The sequence below is a fragment of the Hypanus sabinus genome, chromosome 4 (assembly GCF_030144855.1).
Source record: "Hypanus sabinus isolate sHypSab1 chromosome 4, sHypSab1.hap1, whole genome shotgun sequence".
NCBI classification, from domain to species: domain Eukaryota; kingdom Metazoa; phylum Chordata; class Chondrichthyes; order Myliobatiformes; family Dasyatidae; genus Hypanus; species Hypanus sabinus.
Window position 1 is genome coordinate 150,800,567 of NC_082709.1, and position 21,729 is coordinate 150,822,295.

At 39.8% G+C, this 21,729-nt stretch overlaps 1 protein-coding gene across 2 annotated transcripts in view; it reads left to right on the plus strand.

The window, feature by feature from the left end:
* The window catches only part of tbx15 (T-box transcription factor 15), an 83,876-nt gene extending 77,418 nt beyond the window's left edge, over positions 1-6,458 (plus strand). For both annotated transcript variants that reach the window (XM_059966192.1, XM_059966194.1), the window contains exons 7-8: positions 1,615-1,712; positions 5,680-6,458. In XM_059966192.1, coding sequence (XP_059822175.1) covers positions 1,615-1,712; positions 5,680-6,458 — 877 coding nt within the window. The remainder of the gene's footprint in view (positions 1-1,614; positions 1,713-5,679) is intronic.
* The last annotated feature ends 15,271 nt before the right edge of the window (positions 6,459-21,729 follow it).

A 21,729-nucleotide genomic window follows, 5' to 3' on the forward strand; every position in this document is an offset into this window, starting at 1 on the left:
AGCTATCTTTCATACTTCTCTGCATTCCCCTTTCAACCTTATTTGCATTGCCGCAGTGAATTGTATATGCCTTGAACCTGACTCCCACATTAGAATATTCTTTGTGTTCTCCCATTGGCTTTTGCGTCCTGCTGCTTCTTCCTCTGCCTTTCCTCTTGTCTCTCCAATAGTTTGCCCTCGTATCACCTCTTACACCTTCTAGTTTTAAAGAATATCCACTATGCATTCTTATTCTTTTCTTGTTTTAATATTGTCCTGAAACCAATCGTTTCTCATTTAGCATTTAGACTATGCAGTGAAACAGTACAACGCAGAAACAGGCACTTCAGCCCATTGTATTGTGCCATTTTTCATTACAGTGTACTTACCCAAACCTTCAGGAAAACAAAAAGACAAATTCAATGTCATCCCTACCCTCCTACTACCTCCTCAACCTAGTTGGGCAGGTCAGATATACTATACATTTAGGTAAATTGAAAGTTAAATAGCTGTAGTTTCAGACACGCCAAGATCTTCGGACTACTTAACCTATCGCTCTTGGACAATTTATAACATCCTAGATAGTTGCTATTGAAGTTTATTAGGTTTTCTTCTGCTATTGCCTGCACCTTGTTTCACAAGCACAGTTTGCACTTATTAAAAAAAAATCTTTCCTTCATTTAATGGCCCAGATGTTCTGGCTGTAATAAAAGTGACACTGTCAGTTTTTGCTGTTGTAACTTATGGAATATTCACACGACTAGTATGTCAGTATATCAGATCATTGACGCATATTGCATGAGGCCTACCTAGGTGATTTTCTTATGTATGTCAAGATATGATTTATGGATTAGCAAACTCTGTTATCTTAGGAACTGTAAAAATGTTAAACGTGTCCTTTTAATAGTTCCTAGTTTATTGTCTGTGAGAATTGTTGAGTGCTCAGCCTGAATGATGGGATCATTTGCAACTGACTGCTGGAAGTGAGGAAAAAGTAAGAAGCATGATAGATTTTTATTAGATGTCTCTGACTGTGGCAGTTCGTCGCATTCCTCCAGAGCCAGGCATTGTTTTCACTGACTTGAGACCCAATGTACATCAATATCATTATTGAGAATTAATACATAGTAAATAAAAGCATTAATTTTTGAATACTTAATATGCTGATTGGCAGCATATTGTATCCATTGTATCTGCTGATGACAGAAAACCTGCGTGACCATTAAACAGCATCCTCTCCATAGTTCCACCTCTGAATTGCACACCACGAGAAACGTCTTCATAAAACTTAGTGATTGTGATTTAAGTGGAGAGAAAAATATGTAAGAATTATGGAATACCAATTGTACATTATTTTAATTTTGAATCTATTATAAAGGAAAACTTGTAACATTAAGTAACCTCCCTTCACAATTTAAGAATTTAGAAGAATAAACACCAGAATAAGGGATTTCATCCTAGAAAATAGACTGGTTAAGAGGTTAAGAATGGATTTTGTGGGAAATGTTGAAACATAAATCTAACAGGAACAGTGTGAGAAAAAAATGCACCAGCTGGAAACAGGACAGTGTGGAGATTGATGTGTGTGTTAAAGCTATACACAGTTATATTTCCTCTTTGCTTTCTTTTGATCAGAACTGGCTTAGAAGCCATCATGGAGACATATGCCTTCTGGAGACCTCCTGTCCGGACTCTCACATTTGAAGATTTTACCAACATGCAAAAACAGCAAGGTAAATGAGCCAGACAATTTAATCCATTTAGTTTTCCTTCCTGTTAGACTACAGAATTTGTAATAGCCATTTTCATTACTGCTGTAACTGGTCCTTAACATGCTTCTTGTTAGATTGTGTATCCAATTGCTTCTCTAGAGAAATCATATTGCATATGAAATTCTTTACTGGTCTGCTGACAGAAAAAGGATATCATAACAGAGACTGAAGTTTCAAGTATTTTGTACAGTAAATTCAGAATTGCTGAGGTTGACACTTGTCAAATGAACATTATAACTGTTGTGCAATGAAACATAATTGACCTTCTGAGTAAATAGTTTGCTCTAGATTGCAAGATACCAAATTCTTCTCGAAGTACAGAGTGGTAATAAACATTCTGTTTCATTAACTTGCATCATTTAACAAATTATTTCAATCTGTCCATGCACTGAGTTGATAGCACCCTTTCATGTTGGGGCTATGTTCTGCTACTCTCTAAACACTCTCAAATTCTGTCCAATTGGAAGCTAATTAAAGCTGAGCAAACATCTTTGAAGAGATGAATGAGGATACGTCTTCCCTAATTTTTTGTTGTTTTGTCAGAAATGTAGAAGTGTTGTCAGCTAATCTGAGACTTGAGAAAATTTTGGCCATTGAGTTTGAGAGGCAGATTGAATAACCAAACCTCAGGCTCATCTGACTCTGGTATCAAAATCTCAATGGCAAGGTTACAGGCAATAATAATATGGAGTGCATAATTACATTCCATCTTGGTGGTATACATCAGCAGGTGTCACCTCAAATTAAAAAAATAGTTTCAGGTTTTTGATATAATGACATAGATATCAGAAATCTCCAAGTAGATACCAAATATGTTCCAAATTATATATTCAGCACAGGCCTATTAGAAAAAACATTTCTAAATTTATTTCATTTTAAATGGAGACATTTTCCCCTTTCTTCTTTTAAACTATTTGTCACACTGGCCTTTGCAATTCTCAAGTTGAGAGGAAATATGTAAATCAGTTTCAAGAACAAGACTGCATTCAGTTCCTGTTTTCCTTATCTCCAGAAAAGTGCATCGTCCAAACAACAGCACACGAGGAATAATGGTGGAAGAATTTCTATCTTTCTCTTAAATGATGTAATAAATTGATAACATTTTCTATATGATATTTGCAAACATGGAAGTATGCTTGATTGTTTTGTATGGAGCCTAAGATTCACAATTGATTATAGTATATTAAAAAGCAATTTAATCTCCAAATTATCAAAATTGATTCAAATATTGTATTGGTATTCATAAGTAAGTTGCATTTTATTAATGTTCTACTTTGTCCTTTGGCCTATTTGGCACAAAATCTGGCTTTTGCTTTTGTCCTGTTTAAAGCCAATTGAGTGACTTATGTGTGCCAATTTCATACTGCCCAGAGCAATGCATGGTTTTACTTCTCTCACACTTCCCCATTGTTTTCAATTGCAGACACATTCTATTCATGTAATAAATCCTTGTTGCTTAAGACAGTCTTTTATGATGTCATAGAAAAAAAACTGAAAAATATCATTGGGAAAATATTGTACAAATGCCAAAAGTTGAATAAAATGCTGTGATCTCAACCATGGATTGGAATTAATCCAAGGTTGGCAGATTGATTTATTTTCATATTTAGATTCATCTTACATAGTTACTTTATTCTGTTAGATGCTGTATTTTATTAACAATCCATAATATTTGGTCTGGCTAATAGTATTCTGTCTTTTCCCAGTCTGGTCTCCTAGGACAAACCTTGGGTTCATTGCACAAAGCTGCATTGAAAATCATCCCTATTAGTATGTTATTTCATGAGATTTCTGAGAGATGATACAAGGAAGGAAATGTCATTTCTCCCAGCTTGTGAATTGAACCCAGTTTTTATTTAGAGTATAGGGTAAAGGATTTGATTTTGCATCGACCCTCTGAATATGTGATAATACTGTCTATTAGTTCTCCTTTGCTCACCTAGATAATTATCACCTTTCCATCCCAGCCTCTTAGTGGATTGTTCAAACTAATTGTTTAGTTTTTAATCATTAAATCTTAAAATAATCTAACACAACTTTATTGCACTATTTGCCATAAAAATACCTTTGAGCATGATAGTCATTTTGCAAGTCTCTTTGTAATTTGTAGATTGAAAACAGGAATTGGAAAATGCAGTTGCGTATAGCTTGAGGAAATGTTTGCCATTTATCTCAGAAGTATGTAGTATTTGTACAGAAGGGGGCTAAGGATTGTGAAGATTAGGAGGAAGTGCTTGCAGATGTTATAGAAATCAACAAATCTGGAAGCATGCACCAGGTCAGGCAGCATCTGCGGAAAGGGTAAGAGTTAACTTTTCAGGCTAAAGTGTCTGTTTGTCTTTCTACTGATGCTGCCTTCAGAATGTCTCCTGCATTTTCAGATTTCTAGCATTTAAAAATGTTTCTACATTTAGACATGGTTTGTCTGTAAAGCCACGAGATGACTAAGCGATTTTGATTATATATGTTTATACGGAAGACTGGAGAACATTGACATCAGAGGTGGCATTGAAAACAAAAGAGTGAGTTGTGCCAAAGAGGGCTGGGGTGCAGAAACCAGGAGCCAGCATTTAAAAAGAGATTGACTTCCTTGCTGGGTGGATTGCAGGGGTCTTCCACAATGTGACAGATTATACGGGAAAAAGGTCTACTGACCTCATGTAACTCAAATCTCATACAGGAGATCGCCTGCAGGAAACTATCTACATTCATTTTCAGATAGCCTCCATTTCTGGAGAACTAGTGAAGCCTCATGGATAGCACACACTTGGCTCCTCACATTTTTATTGCAGGTGGGTTTTAGTGAGGGGCCATAGACATTAGCCCTTCAGATATGAGTGGAACAGACCCAGTGACTGTTTTACATGGCTGCATTACAAATTCAGCGGAGCCTGGTTGATTTTGTTACATGCCAGTAAAATAGGCACACAAAGCAGACCAAGTTCCATCCCACAATTTTCTGCTGTTTCTTCCAGGATGGAAATAAGACTTCACAGAACCAAATGACTCATTCTTTGGGGATGGCGCAGTAGTGGTTAGTTTAATGCCATTTCAGCACCAACTGCCTGGGTTCAATTCTGCTGCTGTCTGTAAAGAGTTGTGTGTTCCCCCTGTGACTGTGTGGGTTCCCTCTGGATGTTCCCAGTTTTCTCCTACGTTGACCGATTAGTAGGTTAATTGGCCACACGGGTCTAACTGGATGGTGCAAGCCCAGTCCAATTTATCTCTAAATAGAAAACAAATAAGTCAGCTTTGATGTTATAAATATAAAGCTGCTGTGGATTGGTCAGAGGAGAATGGTTTTAAAATATGAAGTTCAAATGAGGTAAGAGAAACAAAAGTGTTTTCTCTGCAGTGTGAATCTCTGGGGCAATCTAAGGAAAAGCATTTAATAGTTCATTGATTAAATGCAGCATTAAAAAAATGTAAGAGGGTTCAATTGAAAAGGAGAGTGGATATTTATAGGTGTGAGATGGAATGATAAATTGCCTTTGGAGAAAATGGTCCTTCTGAGAGGATTTTGGGGGAAGGGATCAAAATAGGAAGAGGTGTAAATTATGTGGTTTCTCAAAAGTACCATTTTCATATTTGGATAGAGAAAAATGCTGGAATTTTATCTGATTGCCTTTGAAAATTCAGGAACCACTTACTGAGAACTGTCTCTTGGGAGATTAGATAGCTTAAGCAAATGTCTATGAGTCTATTCAGCCAAGAGCACTGATATATCAAATAACAAGATCATTCCATGCTGTCTTATGTTTTTACGTTTTTACTTTATCTTAACATAAAGTAAGTTCCTTTTATTGATGAACAAAGTTTTAGTTTAAAACGGTAACCTTTCCCCATAGAGTTAAGACATCATAACATGTAGAACTGGAAATTATTTTGACACCTTCTCAATTTTTCTACACTTCTGTTTTGGTTTCAGGAGGTAGTACAGGAACATCTCCAACAACTTCTAGCCCAGGAACTCCATCCCCTTCAGCATCTTCCCATCTGCTGTCTCCATCTTGCTCCCCACCAGCATTCCACCTCACCCCCAATACCTTCAATGTTGGCTGCAGGGAGAGTCAGCTCTGCAACCTCAATCTCTCTGAATATCCAGCTTGTGCTCGAGGCAACATGGCCACCTTGCAGAGTTACCCAGCTCTAGCTGAGGGTGGATACAACCGGTTACAAGGTCCCAGTGCATCTTCTCAACCACCAGCAGAAACATTCGTTCCGCAGAGGACTTCTTCATTGATTTCTGCAGTACCCACACCTTCTTCATTACAAGGCAACAACAAGATGGATGCTTACAGCAGTCAGCTGCCATCATTTACTGCTTCCCAGTTTCAGTACGTCATGCAGACAGGAAGTCCTGCCTCTAACACCTCTTCATCTCACATGTTTAGTGGTAGTCATGTCCAACAGAGCTCCTACAATGCCTTCTCATTACACAACCCGTATAATATTTATGGCTACAACTTCTCTGCCTCACCCAGACTGGCGGGCAGCCCTGAGAAACTTAATGCATCCCAAAGCACTTTACTCTGTTCCTCTTCACCCAACGGGGCCTTCAGCGAGAGACAGTTCTTGTCCACAGGAATAGATGGGATGCATGTGATTGCCTCCACTCCTACCCAGCAGCCACAGAACGCTTGTGACGCCAGACAGTATGGGACTGTCCCAGGGAGTTCTTCACAAATGTCGGTTCATATGGTATAAAGGCAATATTTAAAAATAAAATCTTTACCTGCGCTGTCCATACACCTGCAGCACTATGCACTAGGGCCTCCATAGTGGATTGATGTCAGTATCAGTTAAGTAGAAGTATTGACTACAGAGCACATTAAATGTAATCTTCCCACTTTAAGTGCCCTACAACACCCATGACACAATGATCTTTGAAGCTGTAGTGTATTGGGATAATAATCCTTAGCTAACCTATCTATACACTACACAGAAATAAATGTAATTGGGTCTCTATCATTGTCTAGAACTTGTGGATATTTGCCCTTTTACATATGTTACATAGCATATAAATGAATCTGTTGCTGGAACAGCATAACCTCCAGAAAATGAATAATGCCTATCCCTTGCAGAGGCAAATGTGATTTGCATTGATAATGAACGGTGTATCTTGTCTTGTTTTCAGTAAAAGAAGCTTGAATTTCTTTAAAGTATTATATCCTATTTTTGAACTTTTATTGTGCCAAGCTCATAATTGTGTTCAGAATTATCTCCATTTGGCCTCTACAGCAACTGTAGTGTTTCACAAACAACCCATTCCAAAGTAACCTTGTTAGGCCCTGAAGAGAAGAATATTGTTTTTGGTTTCTAAGAAACAAACTATTTTTCCCTTTTTGCAATTTTACAAACATGTATTATTCGTTAAGTAAAATGCCTAACTTGATCATAGAGAATTCAGATAATGGATGGATTTGGGCACTCCTGGAAAGAAAATGGAAACATTCTAATCAGTGCTGGAAAAGCCTATTGACGTTGAAACTTTGTTTTTTCTTCCTTTCTACTTCTAACCAACTGTTTGAACTAAATGAACATTTTGCAAATATTGCACTGATCCAGATGGGCACAGTATTGCGCGAATAACAAAGCACAAATGCCTTGGATTAAAGCTTTGAGTGATAAAGTGTACTCGGCTGCCCTATTGAATCCCTTAGTTTGGACGTGACTTACACAATAGCTGGAAGGCACACGGAATCTTCTCATCTCTGGATGGCATGACAACATATGTTCATCCAAAGAAGAATCAGCACTTACTAAAGTAGTCTCGGAACTTGGTGAATTACATGTAAGGAGAGCCGTGACTCTTTTGTGCTAAGTGTTTGGATCTGCTAATCTAACAATGGAACCTTTCCCTAACTTGTATAATTTTGCCTGTATTGAAGCAACTCCCTGTAAACTGCTCCTGTAAATCAAATTAAAATGTGTGGGGAATAAAACTGTGCTTGTGAAAATGTTCCTTTAAAACAAAGGCTCTCATTATTGAATAAGCAAACTAATTGGAAATAGGGACCACTGACGAGTTATTTATCCAAGGCGCACATTACTTGGGGCTTGGCTGCAGTAGAAAGGAAGAAGTAATTTATTTTAGCAAAGAGACATAGTGACAAATATTAAAGATGAAGGAGCGTTAAGGAAAATTAAATCTCCAGGATCTTGGCGTCTGATGAGGAAGTGGAGTCAGATAAGATTACTGAATGCACACTTGAAATGTCATAAGCTAAAAGGTTACAAGACAGAAGCCAAAGGAGAGATCAGGTTGGACTGTTGCCCTTTTAGCTTGGAGAGACACAATATATCCTGAAAGAGTACTTTCTGTGCGATGCAGTTCTTTGGTCCTATGGATTCTGTTACACTGAAAACCAAAAGGGTTAATTTGAGTTGGAAATAGTGAAATATCCAGGATAGTTCCATTAACTGCTAGGCAACTGGCATGGTGGTCTGTGTTCAGACTGTATTTAGCATGCTTGTTAATTGGAACGAGGGAGATTTATCACAGTGTAATACACAGCTCCCTGTATGCAGACTGATGACAGGATAATGCTCTGACCCATGCAGCACCAAGCTGATGCTGCACAACCTTTCCCTATTTGGATCAAAACCAAAATGATTAGATCTATAGAGCATTTCCAAATGATTATTTTGTAAATCTGGATATTTTTAAAATCTTGTTTTAGGCCTCTGAATTTTTTTCAAGGAATTAATGACTTCCTAGAACATTTCCAGTCATAGCTGGATTGAACAGATTTGCTGAACTTACCAGGACACTGCCTGGTTTAGAGGGCATGTGCTATCACACGAGGCTGGTTAAACTTGGGTTATTTTCTCTGGAGCGAGAGACACTGAGGAAAGATCTGATAGAGGTTTATAGGATTATAAGAGACATAGATGGAGTGGACAGGGAGTATCAGTTTCCCAGGGTTGAAATGTCTAATACCAGATGGCATGCATTGAGGCTAGGTTCAAGAGGGATGTGAGGGTTAAGTTTTTTACTCAGAGAGTGGTAGCTGTCTGGAATGCGCTGCCTGGTATGATGGTAGAGCCAAATATATTAGAGATGTTTGGCTTTTAAGAGATGTTTGGTTAAACACATGATGTAAGGAGGATGGAGGGATATGAACATTGTGTAGGTAGGAATGATTTGCTTTTCAGCTGGTTCAGCAAAACATTGTGGGCCAGATGGCCTGTTACTGTGCTGTATGTTCTTTCTCCATTATGTTATACTGTATAATATGAGCCATTGCATTCACCGCCTCTTTATCACTCTACAAAATGCCTATACCAGCATTAACATTGCTGCACTTAACTCTTACTTAAATAATGACCTTTCTCTAGCATCAGAACATTTTGGAAGTTCTCCTTACACAAGAACAATACTTTTGTGAAGGTTCTGGGAGAAGACAAACTTCTGAAGAGCCAACTGTATCCTGTATCCATCGAAATGAGCTCAGCAATGCTTTGGATTAATGCTTACAAGTACTTGGAAAGACAATGTTTTCATTTTGCCAAATAACTAACATTATAGTTCTTAAAAAACCACAAAGCCTCAATTTCAAAGAAAAAACACCACCTTAAATAGTCTCAGGGGCTGGTTCCTGAGTTCCCAAGGCAAGGGAACTTCAAGAAGCACAGCCGATTTATAGATGAATCCTCATCAAAAAGCTTTTGAATTAGTTGAGGGCAATCACTATTTGCTGATAATTTACACTCAATATATAATGTTTCTTAGTATTTTCCTATAAATTATTTGAAAAGAGAAACACTTATTTTACAAATTTGGTTTTTCAGAATAAGCATGTAGATATAAGCAAGGTCAGGATTGACTTTTCATGTGCTTATGTGTTTTAGCATCAGGTGTTTGTAATTCAACACCTGAAAAGACCATAATCTTCCTGCAGCTTTACATGATGGGGATGAACCGGTGGCTAACGTTAATTGGAATCCAAGAATTCTACGTGAAATTGGGGAATGTAATAAGGGTACTATACTGTAGGATGAGATAAAATAGAGATCTCCATAGGTTAAGTAGCATTTTACATGTGATCTCTTTAAATTAATAGTGTGTTATGCTGGGAAGATCTATGGATATGCAGGTAAGAGGATTATAAAAAGCTAATTTTTATCTGGAAATCAGGAGCTGAACTGTTAAATTCTAGATTCTAACTACCATCTGAGGGCAAAAATAATTAGTAAAAGTGGAATAGTGTCAGCCTAGTGTATTCTCAGAATTGCAAAGCAAATAATAACGTGTAAAATATCAATAAATTATTAATGACTTCTCATAGATGTTATATGAATTTATTATTATTCAAGTTCCCAACTATAATTGTTTATTTCTTGCCTATTGTAGGCTTACTAGTTACAGCTATTTTAATACGGCAATAACTAATTGTTCAAACATCTTTCAGTCCACACTGAGCAAGATTAAACATTTGTGTTTAGTAGGCCAGTGATATAGGACAAGGTTTAATGCAAGTCCTTGCAGAGCTTTCTACAAAAAGCTAATGATTGCAGCAATGGACTGCTCAAATCAATGGCCCGATTCAGGGTAAGTTACACAGTTATATGCACAGATTTAGGGTCGACTTGCACAAAGCCAGTTCTGGTAAGAACTTAGTACAGACTGAGGTTTTACTGATATTTTTCTTTAAAGAAAAATTCTAATTTCTGTAGCTATGTTAGCTAATAAACTTTTATTAGTTACATTACATTCTGCTTAGAGATATTTGATTAACTGTGGTCAACATTTTAAACTATGCTTGCTTAAACTGAAATGCTACTGGTTAAGAATTTACTGAAAAAACATTGTTGGAAACTTATTAAATAATGAATAATTTAAAGATCTATCTTAAATATTGGACACAAGCTGAGAGATATTAATACTCTATTACTATCTAGTGTTGTTTCTGGAGTTAGCTATAAATGTAAATACATATCAATTATTTATTATATTTCCTACATTGGTCAATTTTGTAAGTTTAATATGGCACCTTTTTCTATTTTTTGACGATATTGTCTTTATTATCAGCTAGCAGTAACTTTAGAACTGAACAGCAGAGGAAAGTAAGATGCTTGAAAATGTCATTGTTATTTTTTTAGAGGTGACACTCAGTTCCCACAATCTTCAGGGATACTCTAGGTGAAGACTTGTAATAACCACTGATAACCATTCAATGCAGTGAGTTTTTATTCAATGAGAGCTGTGTCTTACTGCATCAATTGGTCCTTCAAATTTAACCATGTAATACACCTGCTGGGATTCATGAATTGAGTGACTCTTTACGTGAAAAGTAAACCACACTGATTATTAATCACTACTTAGGGCATGATAGTCATAATTTAAAATCTCATTGCTGGAATTGACTCGAGTGTAGGACACACCCATCTTGGATATAAGACCATAAGACTTAGGAGCAGAATTAGGCCATTCAGCCCTTCAAGTCTGCTCCACCATTCCATTATGGCTGATCCCAGATCCCATTCAACCCCATACACCTGCCTTCTCACCATATCCTTTGATGCTCTGACTGATCAGAAAACGATCAACTTCCGCCTTAAATATATACATGGACTCGGCCTCCACCGCAGTCTGTGGCAGAGCATTCCATAGATTTACTACTCTCTGGCTATACCTTTTACCTCTGTTCTAAAGGGTTGCCCCTCAATATTGAGGCTGTGCCCTTTAGTTCTGGATAATTCCACCATGGGAAACATCTTCTCCATATTCACCCTATCTAGTCCTTTCAATGTGAATGAAACGGCAATGGTGTTGCACCCAGATTATTATGCACTGCTTCATTGAAAGAAAGAATGTTTCCCTCCCTAAACAATCGTTTAATTTCGGTATAATTTATTAAAACAATCTAGAACATAAAATCCAATGTTGGTTGGCTATACTTGAAACAAACTGGGATGTAGAACAACATGGCTGAATGTGAAAGAAATTGGTAATGGAATTTTCTTGAGTGCAAACTGTTAATTAAGCTTCTTCAATGAGTCAACTCCAGTAGTTTGTAATGAAGCATAACAGTAAGATTCCTCGTACCTGAGTCCTATCAGGTGTATTCAAGCACCTTTGGAAGTCATATAAATGGTACAATTCATCCAAACATAAGTAACAAAATCACATTTGGTAGATGGAAGAATTAATAAATATACTTTAGTGATATGTTGTATACAATGGCATATTTATATGCTTATGGTAAATCATAAATATAGATGATGAAACAGACAGGTCAGATAAAGTCAAATGTAAAAGTTAAAATGCCTATACACAAAACTGTGTACATAATGAATATGAGTATAAATAAAGAAATGTTTCAATAAATTGCTTAACTTGTTTGTGAATATTCATTTATTTTTTGAGGTACAACATGGAGTCGGTCCTCTTGCCCCTTTGAGCTGCACTGCCCAGCAACCTTGGATTTAATCCCAGCCTAATCATGGGAGAATTTGCAATAACCAACCAGTACATCTTTGGACTGTGGGAGGAAACCCACACGGTCATGGGGAGAACATACAAACCCTTCAAAGGCCACAGCGAAAGTTGAACCCATGTCACTGGTACTGTAAAGCGTTGTGCTCACCACTGCGCTACTGTGCTGCCCAATATTGAGGGAATACAATTAATTCATATTTTTAACACACGTGTACATCATTCTCTGTGAATAAACCATGGAATATTGTTCCTTCTCACTGACTTAATGTTTCCAATTTCCTTGTAGGGTGCAGTAAATCACAAACAAAAATTCATTTCAGCATTTGGAATCTCCTAAAGTTGTGCACATTTTATATGCTGTAATAAATCAAATACAAAAAGAGTTTAAATCTGTTGCAGATGCAATACCAAAACTGTCACATTTCCATGATAGGTGTCCCAGATGTGGCAAGGATGAGCACACTGTCCGAGGATGCTTTGCATGATTTGGTTTGATCTTTATGTGAGCCAAATCTGTCCTGTTGACTTGAAAGTTATTTCTGAATCAGTGCTCAGAAATCGCAAGGGAGGGATTGGCCCATGCTATTCTGGCTTCCATTTGTGAGCTTGAATCTGGTTCAAATCAATAATATTCCCTATTTTGCATTTTATTGAATCTTTGACCGAGATAAAGGATTACCTACAATTATAGCATAGATAATAGGCATATTAAAACTTCCAACAGGGTTCAGATTAGATGAATATACGTATTTCTAACGGGCTTTAATAGCTACTTGTTCATTCCAGGTGTGTTACTTTATATCACCATCGCATTAATAAATTCTGTTAGAATTTCTCCTTAATTAATGAAGTAAATATAGGTTACAATGATACAGTAAACCTCGTAAAAACCTGAACAAATTCTGTATATTGTGCTTTTAAAAAACATTTAATTAAAGTTTGATATTTGGTCATATATCATACAAATGTCAGTTAACTTGAATGATTTTGCAAACACCATAAGTATTATCTTTCCAGTACCTTCAGATGCCTGTTATGGTTTGAGGTCTTGATCATAAAATTGCCTTTTCTTCAATCAAAAAAGCTTTCTAGTGAATTGAAATTGGTAGTGAATTTCATTATTGACATCAGCCTTCACTGAAAGGAGGCTTCTGAGTTATGCAAAGTCAGTCATGTTCTTCAAGTTCTTGCCATGGTACTGAAACAAGACCTTTCATTTGAAAGACCCTGCTGGAGTATTGTGGGTTCAAGGTGAAGGATATTTTCTGCGTCCAAGACTTCACCAGCAATGGCTTCTTTGACACTACCTTCAAGCAAAAGCTGCTGTGGATTTTCAGGAGAAGAGGCACCACAGTCACTGCTGAAGGCACAGCCACTCTTCATAGGCCCCCAACCAGAAGGAGCAAGTGATCACAGTGCACATGTTCACTGTTGTGGACATTCTCACCTTGCTGGCTCATTTCATCTAGGGAGCAGGAAATGGTGTGGACATCAAGGACATTTTTTCGACTTAGACAGGTGAGGGCCAGGTGAAGCTCAAGCTGAGGACTGATGCAAATAACGCTATCAACCATCCTCCCCTCCCCCAGTCTCAGGTGCAACGACGGTGGACAGGTGGCAGTCCAATGCAGTGTTATCATTGACAAGAACTGCGTGCAGAAAGGCCACCAGTTCAAGGACTGTAGAAAAAGCAAATGGTGCAACGTGTGGGGAGGTAGGCCACTTCTACAAGTCCTGCCCAAACTGTGCTGGTACCTATGCCCAGCGGTAAGAGGGGGAGCTGGCACTGATAATGTCCAGATGAATGCTGACACTCTGATTAGAGGCCAAGACCGGGGCTGAGGAAAGGCTGACAGTCTGGAAATCGCACACACCGGGTGAAAAACCGCAGCCCCCCCCCCACCCATGAGGAGGACCAGTTAATGAAGGAAGGGAGGGCAGAGGGACAAGAATGGTGGATAGCAGAAAGGAAAACGTCCTGGAAAACGTCATTCAAGGGAAAATGGATAAAATTAATGGGATGTAAAGGGCAGAGCAGCAAACAGACCCAGCAACCCTTCTTCGTCGGGGATGAAGCATACGCGAGACACCAACCGCGCATGCAGAGGAAGCGCTTGACCGGAGTGAACAGTGGAAGGAAGCTAACAGCCGGCCACCCCCTAGCCCCGGGAGACCGGGAGCAGCACAGAAGCCATCATTCACCCCCAGCTCCGGGAGTCTGGGGGCAGAACAACATCCTGCTCACCCCAGCTCGGAGAGATGCTGGGCGTGGGTTGAGGAGACTAACCTTCCCCAGACACGCCATCATCATTGTCACCGTCAGAACCTGAGCCCACAGTGTGGCAGTTCATCACCGCCGTGGGCATGAGGCTCTGAGTGAGCCCAGAACTCAAACGTGTGCCGTGTGATGTATCCGTGCCTTGCAATACTTGGCCAAAGTGAAGGCGGATGGGCCTCCGCAACTATCGGAGGTGAGCACGATGGTGGTCCCGCCGTTTGTCTGTGGAGTCGGGGTGCAATGTCTGCCCCGCTTCCGACTCGGGGATTCTGCTGCGGGGGAAACAACTTCTCAGTCACCCAATGTACCGAAACACTCTGCTCCGGCTCATTGATGTGATCGGCTGGCCGTCCTCCGGGCAGCACCTCCAGGTTCCTGATGGAAACAATTATTGCGCGACGTCTTCAGCACCCTGTATCCGTGAGCCAGGACCCCAAATTTGGGCCACCGGTACCATCTGGGGGAATAATTCTTACAGTGATTTTTGGCAAGACATACACCCCTAGTGCTAGAAAATATGTGATAGCATTGCCGCAGTGGTAGCTTTCTGTGTGATCCTGGGTTTGGCTCTGAGGGAAAGCACTCAGTAGCAGAGTAGATGTTCTGTTCGACACATACAAGGAGAACTCTGTCAAGAATAGTGAAAGGCCTGTACGGGCTGAAGAGACTGGTCATGAGTTGCAAGGTATCACAGACACACAGGTGGTGGGGCAGTGGAGGGGCTTCCTGACCAAAGTCAGTAACAACAATGATCTCATTAGCTTCATAGGCCATGAATGGAGGAAAGTGGAGTATAGGGCAAAGCTACAGGAGAAGATTCTGTATGCAACTGTGAATGACAAATATTACAGAATCACATCTCAAGACGGTGAAGAGGTGTCAGCTCTTCAGTGACAACAAGAAGAAGCTGATGGCTGCCTACTTCTCCATGCTGCCCACTCCACAAGAGAGGGATATCAATCTGTAGTGATCTTCTCAGAAGACACAAATGTCTTTATCATGTCTTCAGCATTTTGTGACAAGATTGCAGCTCCATTGTTCCAGAAGTGTGGCACTAGAACCCGTACAAGGCTTGTAGACATCAGGAAGGTTGCTGCCACTGCTGGCATAGAGGTTTGTAGGGCTTCATTGGGTTGCACGCATATACAGGATGTGACACTGTAAGCGTTTTTGCAGGCAAAGGGAAGACAAGTGCCCTAAAACTACTGACCAGCAGCAGGGAAACTCAGGACACATTTTTAGAGTTGGGTCAGAAATGGGACTTCTCCCTAGAACTGATGGACAAACTGGAGGCATTTACATGTCTCCTGTATGCCCCAAAAGCATTGACCACCAAGGTCAATGAGCTCAGGTACAAAAAAGGTGAAATCAAAAATCATCAACTCCCACCATGCAAGAACTGCTTAACAAAACATGCAGAGCGAGCCAACTACCAGGCTGGTATATGGAGATGCTGTTTGGAGAAGGACCCACAAGTGCCAAGCCCAGTTGGCAGAGGATGGAAGATGGAGAGAGAAGAGGAACCTGAACAGTCGGTGGTCCACTGGATGGAAGGTCAGTCAGCACCGGATGCCATCCTGGATCTACTGGCCTGTAACTGTCCAAAAACAAATGTTACCTCCCGAGATGTATGTCTGTTGCAAATGGCCTCAGGTGTACTGACATGTGTAGACTGGCAAACTGTGAGAACCAGGCATCCACCTCAGAGAGTGAGGAAAGTTCAGATGAAGATGTGGAAGAATTGGAAAATTATTATGATTATTAATAGGTTATGAAAGTATAGAATACAGTGTATGGAAAGCAGTCTTTGATTAAATATATTCATTTTACAACCAAATGGGGCCTAACCCCACATTTGAACTATTGTACTGTAATGCTATATGCTATGACAAAAGCTTAAGATTGTTTTGATTTGAGGCAACAATTTGAAAAATATCATGACATTGATAAAACTCCAGAAATCTCTCCAAATTAGGATTTTTACCTTTTTGGGGTGGGGGGGGGGTGGTAACATTTTCTGCTGTACTAATGTTAATATGGAATATACAAAAAGTGATTACTTATTTGATTTCCTGAATTAATTCTCTACAAATCCATGTGATTATATGTGTCCTAGGGTTTTAATTGAGTTTTCCAAAATAAACAACAGACAAATATTTTTCTAAAAATGAAATGATTCACTCTACTGAAATTGGGCACTGTACTGCGAGTGCCACCAATGACATAGTTTTCAACGTAGAAGTTTATAACAACATTTGATGAAAGATGCTTGAACTCAGCTATCGTAACAAATTTCAATGCTGAGGGATCACTGATGACAAAATATCACTAGATTGAATATATATGTTGTACTTTATATTAGCCACTTTTCAGAAATGCTTATTTTAGGGTAGTGTTATAAAATGCATGATAACACACATAAAGCTGCCACTGGTGCAATGCTATCACATATTTTCTAACTCTAGAGATATATACCTTGCCAAAAATCACTATGAGCATTATTCCTTTTAGATGGTACCGACCAACCCTCCTGGCTCACGGACTATTGGCAGAACACAGCCGCAACGCATCTGGTCGAGATTGTACTGCTCATTCTGCTCCCGGATTGACTCCCTCTTTCTGTTGTCATGATCAGGGTCACCGACGGTGTTTTCTGATTTCTGCCTCCCCTGGGTCTCCTGTCACCTGCAGAAGGCAGGTAAGGGGACGTGAACTCTGAACGTCAAGCTGCTGATTCCAGAGAAGTAAAGAGCGAGTACACATGTGGGGGAACCTTGAAGCCCCTGTCTAGAGAGCATTGAGAAAATAAAGAGGGAGTACACATGTGGGAGACCTTGAAACCTGTTTGATACCCCTGTGCACTGGTGGGAGGAGACCAAGGAGAACGTCAAGAGGTTCTCCATTCACAAGTCGGAACAGAAAATAAGGCAGGGTCAGAGGGAACTGTGCAAACTCCTGACAGAGTTGCAGCAGCTTTCACTTTTGCAGTCAAGGGGGAGGGGTGGATGTGAGGGAGGAGTTGCGAGAGGAGAAGAGTGAACTCTTTTCCTCTGAATCCTCAAGGTATCTTGTGATTGAGAGTTCGCACTGTAGGGCAGGATGAGACATGCTTATGCTCCTTCTTCCAAAAGATTCACAGGGGGGACTGTGATCCCCAGTCTTCATGAAGCAGACAGCTTGGTAACATACTCGCAGACAGACATACTGATGATCTGCAGATCCTTGCACGCTCGTCTGTATGACAGAAAGTGCGGCGGATGCCTGTCTGATCAGTTTGTACCAGAAGAAGGCCTTCGGCAGGATATCACACATGCACATGATGCATGTGCTCTCCAAATGGGCTTTGGGAAGGGAATCAGGAACTGGGTCCAACTGCTCTACATGGATAACTGAAGTGCAGTCCAAATCAACAGGTGGAAATAATCAATTCTACAATCAACTCTGGAGTCAGGCAGGGTTATCCACTCTCCCCTGTCCTGTTTGTGTGCTGTATAGAATCCTTTGCCGAATCTATCAGGAAAGACGAGAGCATAAAAGGAGTGATAAAACCAGGTAGTGGAGGGATGTAGGTGAAAACCTCCCTAGACAAGGACAATGCCACTATCTTCTGCTTGGATTGAAGGTCAGTTCACAGATTTTTCAGCATCTGTGACCAGTTTGTATTGGCATCAGAGTTAACCATGCAAAGAGTGAGGCCAAGCTTGTTGGCAACTGGCCCAACTGATCCAGTGCCTCTTCATGTGAGGCCTGGTTACCTGAAGGTGTATGGGCTTTGGTTAGGAGGGACCAAGATGTGTAACAGGAATTGTCTGCAGTGGATTGGGAAGGTAAAACAGGAATTGTGGCTGTGGGGAAAAAGTTCCCTCTCAATAACTGGCTATCAGATGTGAGGTGCTCTCAGGGGTGCTGTACTTGGTACAACTAGGAAATCACCTGGTTCATCTGGGGATCCATGATGGAGTGAGTCAGATGGGTCACAATGCATAAATCCCCAGACAATGGGAGCAAAAGTGTTCCCTATACTGCCCTCATTCTGATCACCACTTTCATGTGTAGCTGCATCCGGCTGTGTCTGGAATCTAGGTATGTGGACACCAAGAACCACTTCTATCTGTCCCAGGTGTCAAGAGGAATGGGTCCCAGTCGTGGAAACATTCTTCCAGTCCAACACCTTTGACCACAAGTCTGTCAGGCAGTGTTCAGCGCAGTACATCATGCAGCCACTGCAAGAGAAGGACTCAACAGATAAAGTGGGTTGGTTCCTTGAGCAAACTATCCAGACCATGTGGCAGATTGCCACTTTTCTAAATCTCACCAGCAGGCACCAAGACCTTGCCTGGCTGGCAATGAAAGGAGCCTCCCAGTCAGATCCTTTCTGTGTGCTTGGAACATTGCTCCCACAACATGATGCCCCTGAGAGGACTGTAGAGGAGACAAGATAATTGCTTACCTCATTTCAGGCAGTGATTTTGCAAAGAAGGTGTGGAGAAAGATGCAAGCACTTGTGTCACGTTTCATCCCATGCAGCTGCATGACAGAGGATTCTCCTGTTTTATGATGGTTTTTCACATCCTGCACCAACAGGCCTCTTCTTTTATTGCCAAGCATGATTTTCTAATCACAATAGCTGACACTTCTGAGATTAAAGGGTTGTTTTTGCATAAGATAAACTTCTAACCAAATATTCATTGCTCAGATTCTGGTCATAGATGGGAACCAGTCTTTAGTTCTTAATGTATATGGAAAGCAATAATCAGCTTGAAGTTTGAACGCACAGCTTTGTGAACAAGCACTTAATACAGACTTTCAGGTTCATAGCATGAGGATAATTGCTAAAGAGGTACATTAAAAGACAAGGGTTATTTAATTAAACTTGTTTCAAGGCAGATAGTGCTGGCTTAGTTGTTTAGTTCAGACCAGATGGAGACAGTTACTTAGCACGTCACTAACTGATCTATTAATAAGTTGGAAGGTTTATGTACTCAGGGAAGTTAGTGCGGCAGCACGATTTGTGGGTACCTAGGATCTATGTCTCAAAGACGTTTTTAGACCATTTGTATTAAAAAGTATCTGAAAGAATATCTCGTGTGTGAACTCAGCTAAATGGCAAAGAAACTGTGTAAATGAAGAGAGCAGTTCAGTTATACTAGGAATGGGGTAAGGAACATCAAGAAGAATGGGATGGACTAGAGTCCATTCCTCTGCCTATGTTTTCTGCAACAGATAACTGGTTCATCTGCAATTTATAGACTTGCATCTGTGTTTTGGAAATTCTTTGTATTGTAGCCATACGAGTGGAGTTGGTGCTATTGGTTGAAAATGTAATTTAACACTAAATCCATTGTTTATGAATGTAAGAATGAAGGGCATTGCATGATTTATTTGAATATACGAATAAAGGTTATTTTGATTAAAGAAAAACAACAGGTTTTTAGAGGGATTTTGTCTAGTGAGTGTTGACTATATAACCCATTCCCTCATTGGCTTCAGTGAAAGCATTGATGGCTGGTGCGTGATCTCTAAACATGCACGTCATAAGCATCATCAGCAAATTGCTGTTCAAGGTTATCTAGGTTAACCTTGCATATAGAATGATAAGCTGACCAAACAGCTTCAAGTTTGCTTTAAGGATTAGCTCTACTCCTGCTTGAAGTCTGTTGGTGGTCAGATGCAACATTGTGGCAAGAAAGCCTGTTTGGTGGACCTGACAACTGTTCTGTTGTAATACCATGGCTTTCATCCTGTTATGGAGTAGGCCAAAGATGGATACTGCTTTTAGTGCTAAATCTGAAGAGAGTACATCCCATTAATGAAGTTAAAGGCCTTGAGGAGATCAAAAGAGCTGCGTATTAGAACTTCTGCAGCTCTTTGTTGGTGAAGGTTATGTCCCTTGTGCTGCTAGATGGAGGGAGGCCACACATATAGTCACCACGTGCATTGATAGATAAATGGCTTCTGATTGTGTTTTTTCACTTGCTCCTGTGTCATTTTGACCATGCTTAAATCAGGTTTATTATCACTGATTTATATGACATGAAGTGCATTGTGTTGCAGCAGCAGTAGAGAGCAAAGATATAAAATTATTATAAATTATAAAAAATATATAAATAATGCAAAATAAAGGAGAACATTGAGCTTATGTTCTTGGACCTTTCAGAAATCTGATGATGGAGGGAATGAAGCTGTTCCTGAATTGTTGAGTGTAAGCCTCCTTATACTCAACAACTCCTGCGCCACCTCTCTGATGGTAGTAATGAGAAGAGGGCATGTTCTCGCTGGTGGGGTTCCTTAGTGATGGATACCACCTTCTTGAGGCACTGCCTCTTGAAGATGCCCTCAATGATGAGATTACATACTTGGTACATGATTTAATGTAGGACTTGTGAGTGTATATTTAATCAATCTCAATATCACTGTCAACAGGTCTCCACCTTTGACCTACTATAAACTTGATGTACATATAAGGCAAATGGCCGAGAAAATTTGTTATTGAAAAAAGTCATTGTCACATTAGGATGTTCCACACAAACCTGATGTATTTTCGATAGTTTGGCTATTCTGTTCATGAGATTTCAAAGTTTTCCCAATGAATGGGTTATTATAGATCAATGTTTCAACTCACACCTGCTTTTAGAAACTAGGCCGAGTCACATATAAAAGATATAATTTGTTAGTGTGGTTAACGTTCTATTTTAACAATTCAGTTTCTGCTCTGCCTATGTAACTTTAGTGTTTCTGCTTAATATTTAGCTTAGTTTTTCATACCAGAACTATAACTTCTGTGCCTCTCAGTGACTTACACATACGGCTAGCGGCATTGCATTCAAATCAATAAATTGCTGAACTTCATCAGGTCACCACAGGAACATGGAGATACAAGAGACTACAGATGCTGCAGATCTCAAAAGGCCAAGCAGCATCTGTGGGTTGGTAGTCCTGATGCAGGGTTCAACCAGAAACCATCCCCACAGGAGCTGCTTCACCTACTGAATTCCTCCAGCATATTGCTTGTTGTAACTCAAAAATATGTCCAACTGGCTAAATAATGAACACCAATTTCAAAACAAGTTGCAGCACTGACTCTTGAAAATTTTACTGCTTGAAAAGATTCCTTGATAGATGATCTGAATATTTATGGTCTGTCTGTGATTCTCTTAATGAAGAATTAATTTAAATCCATATCAGTCAGAGTGAACAGCTATTATATGTCAGTACTACAAAATATTTGAATAGCTTGTTGAAATTGAGTAAACATT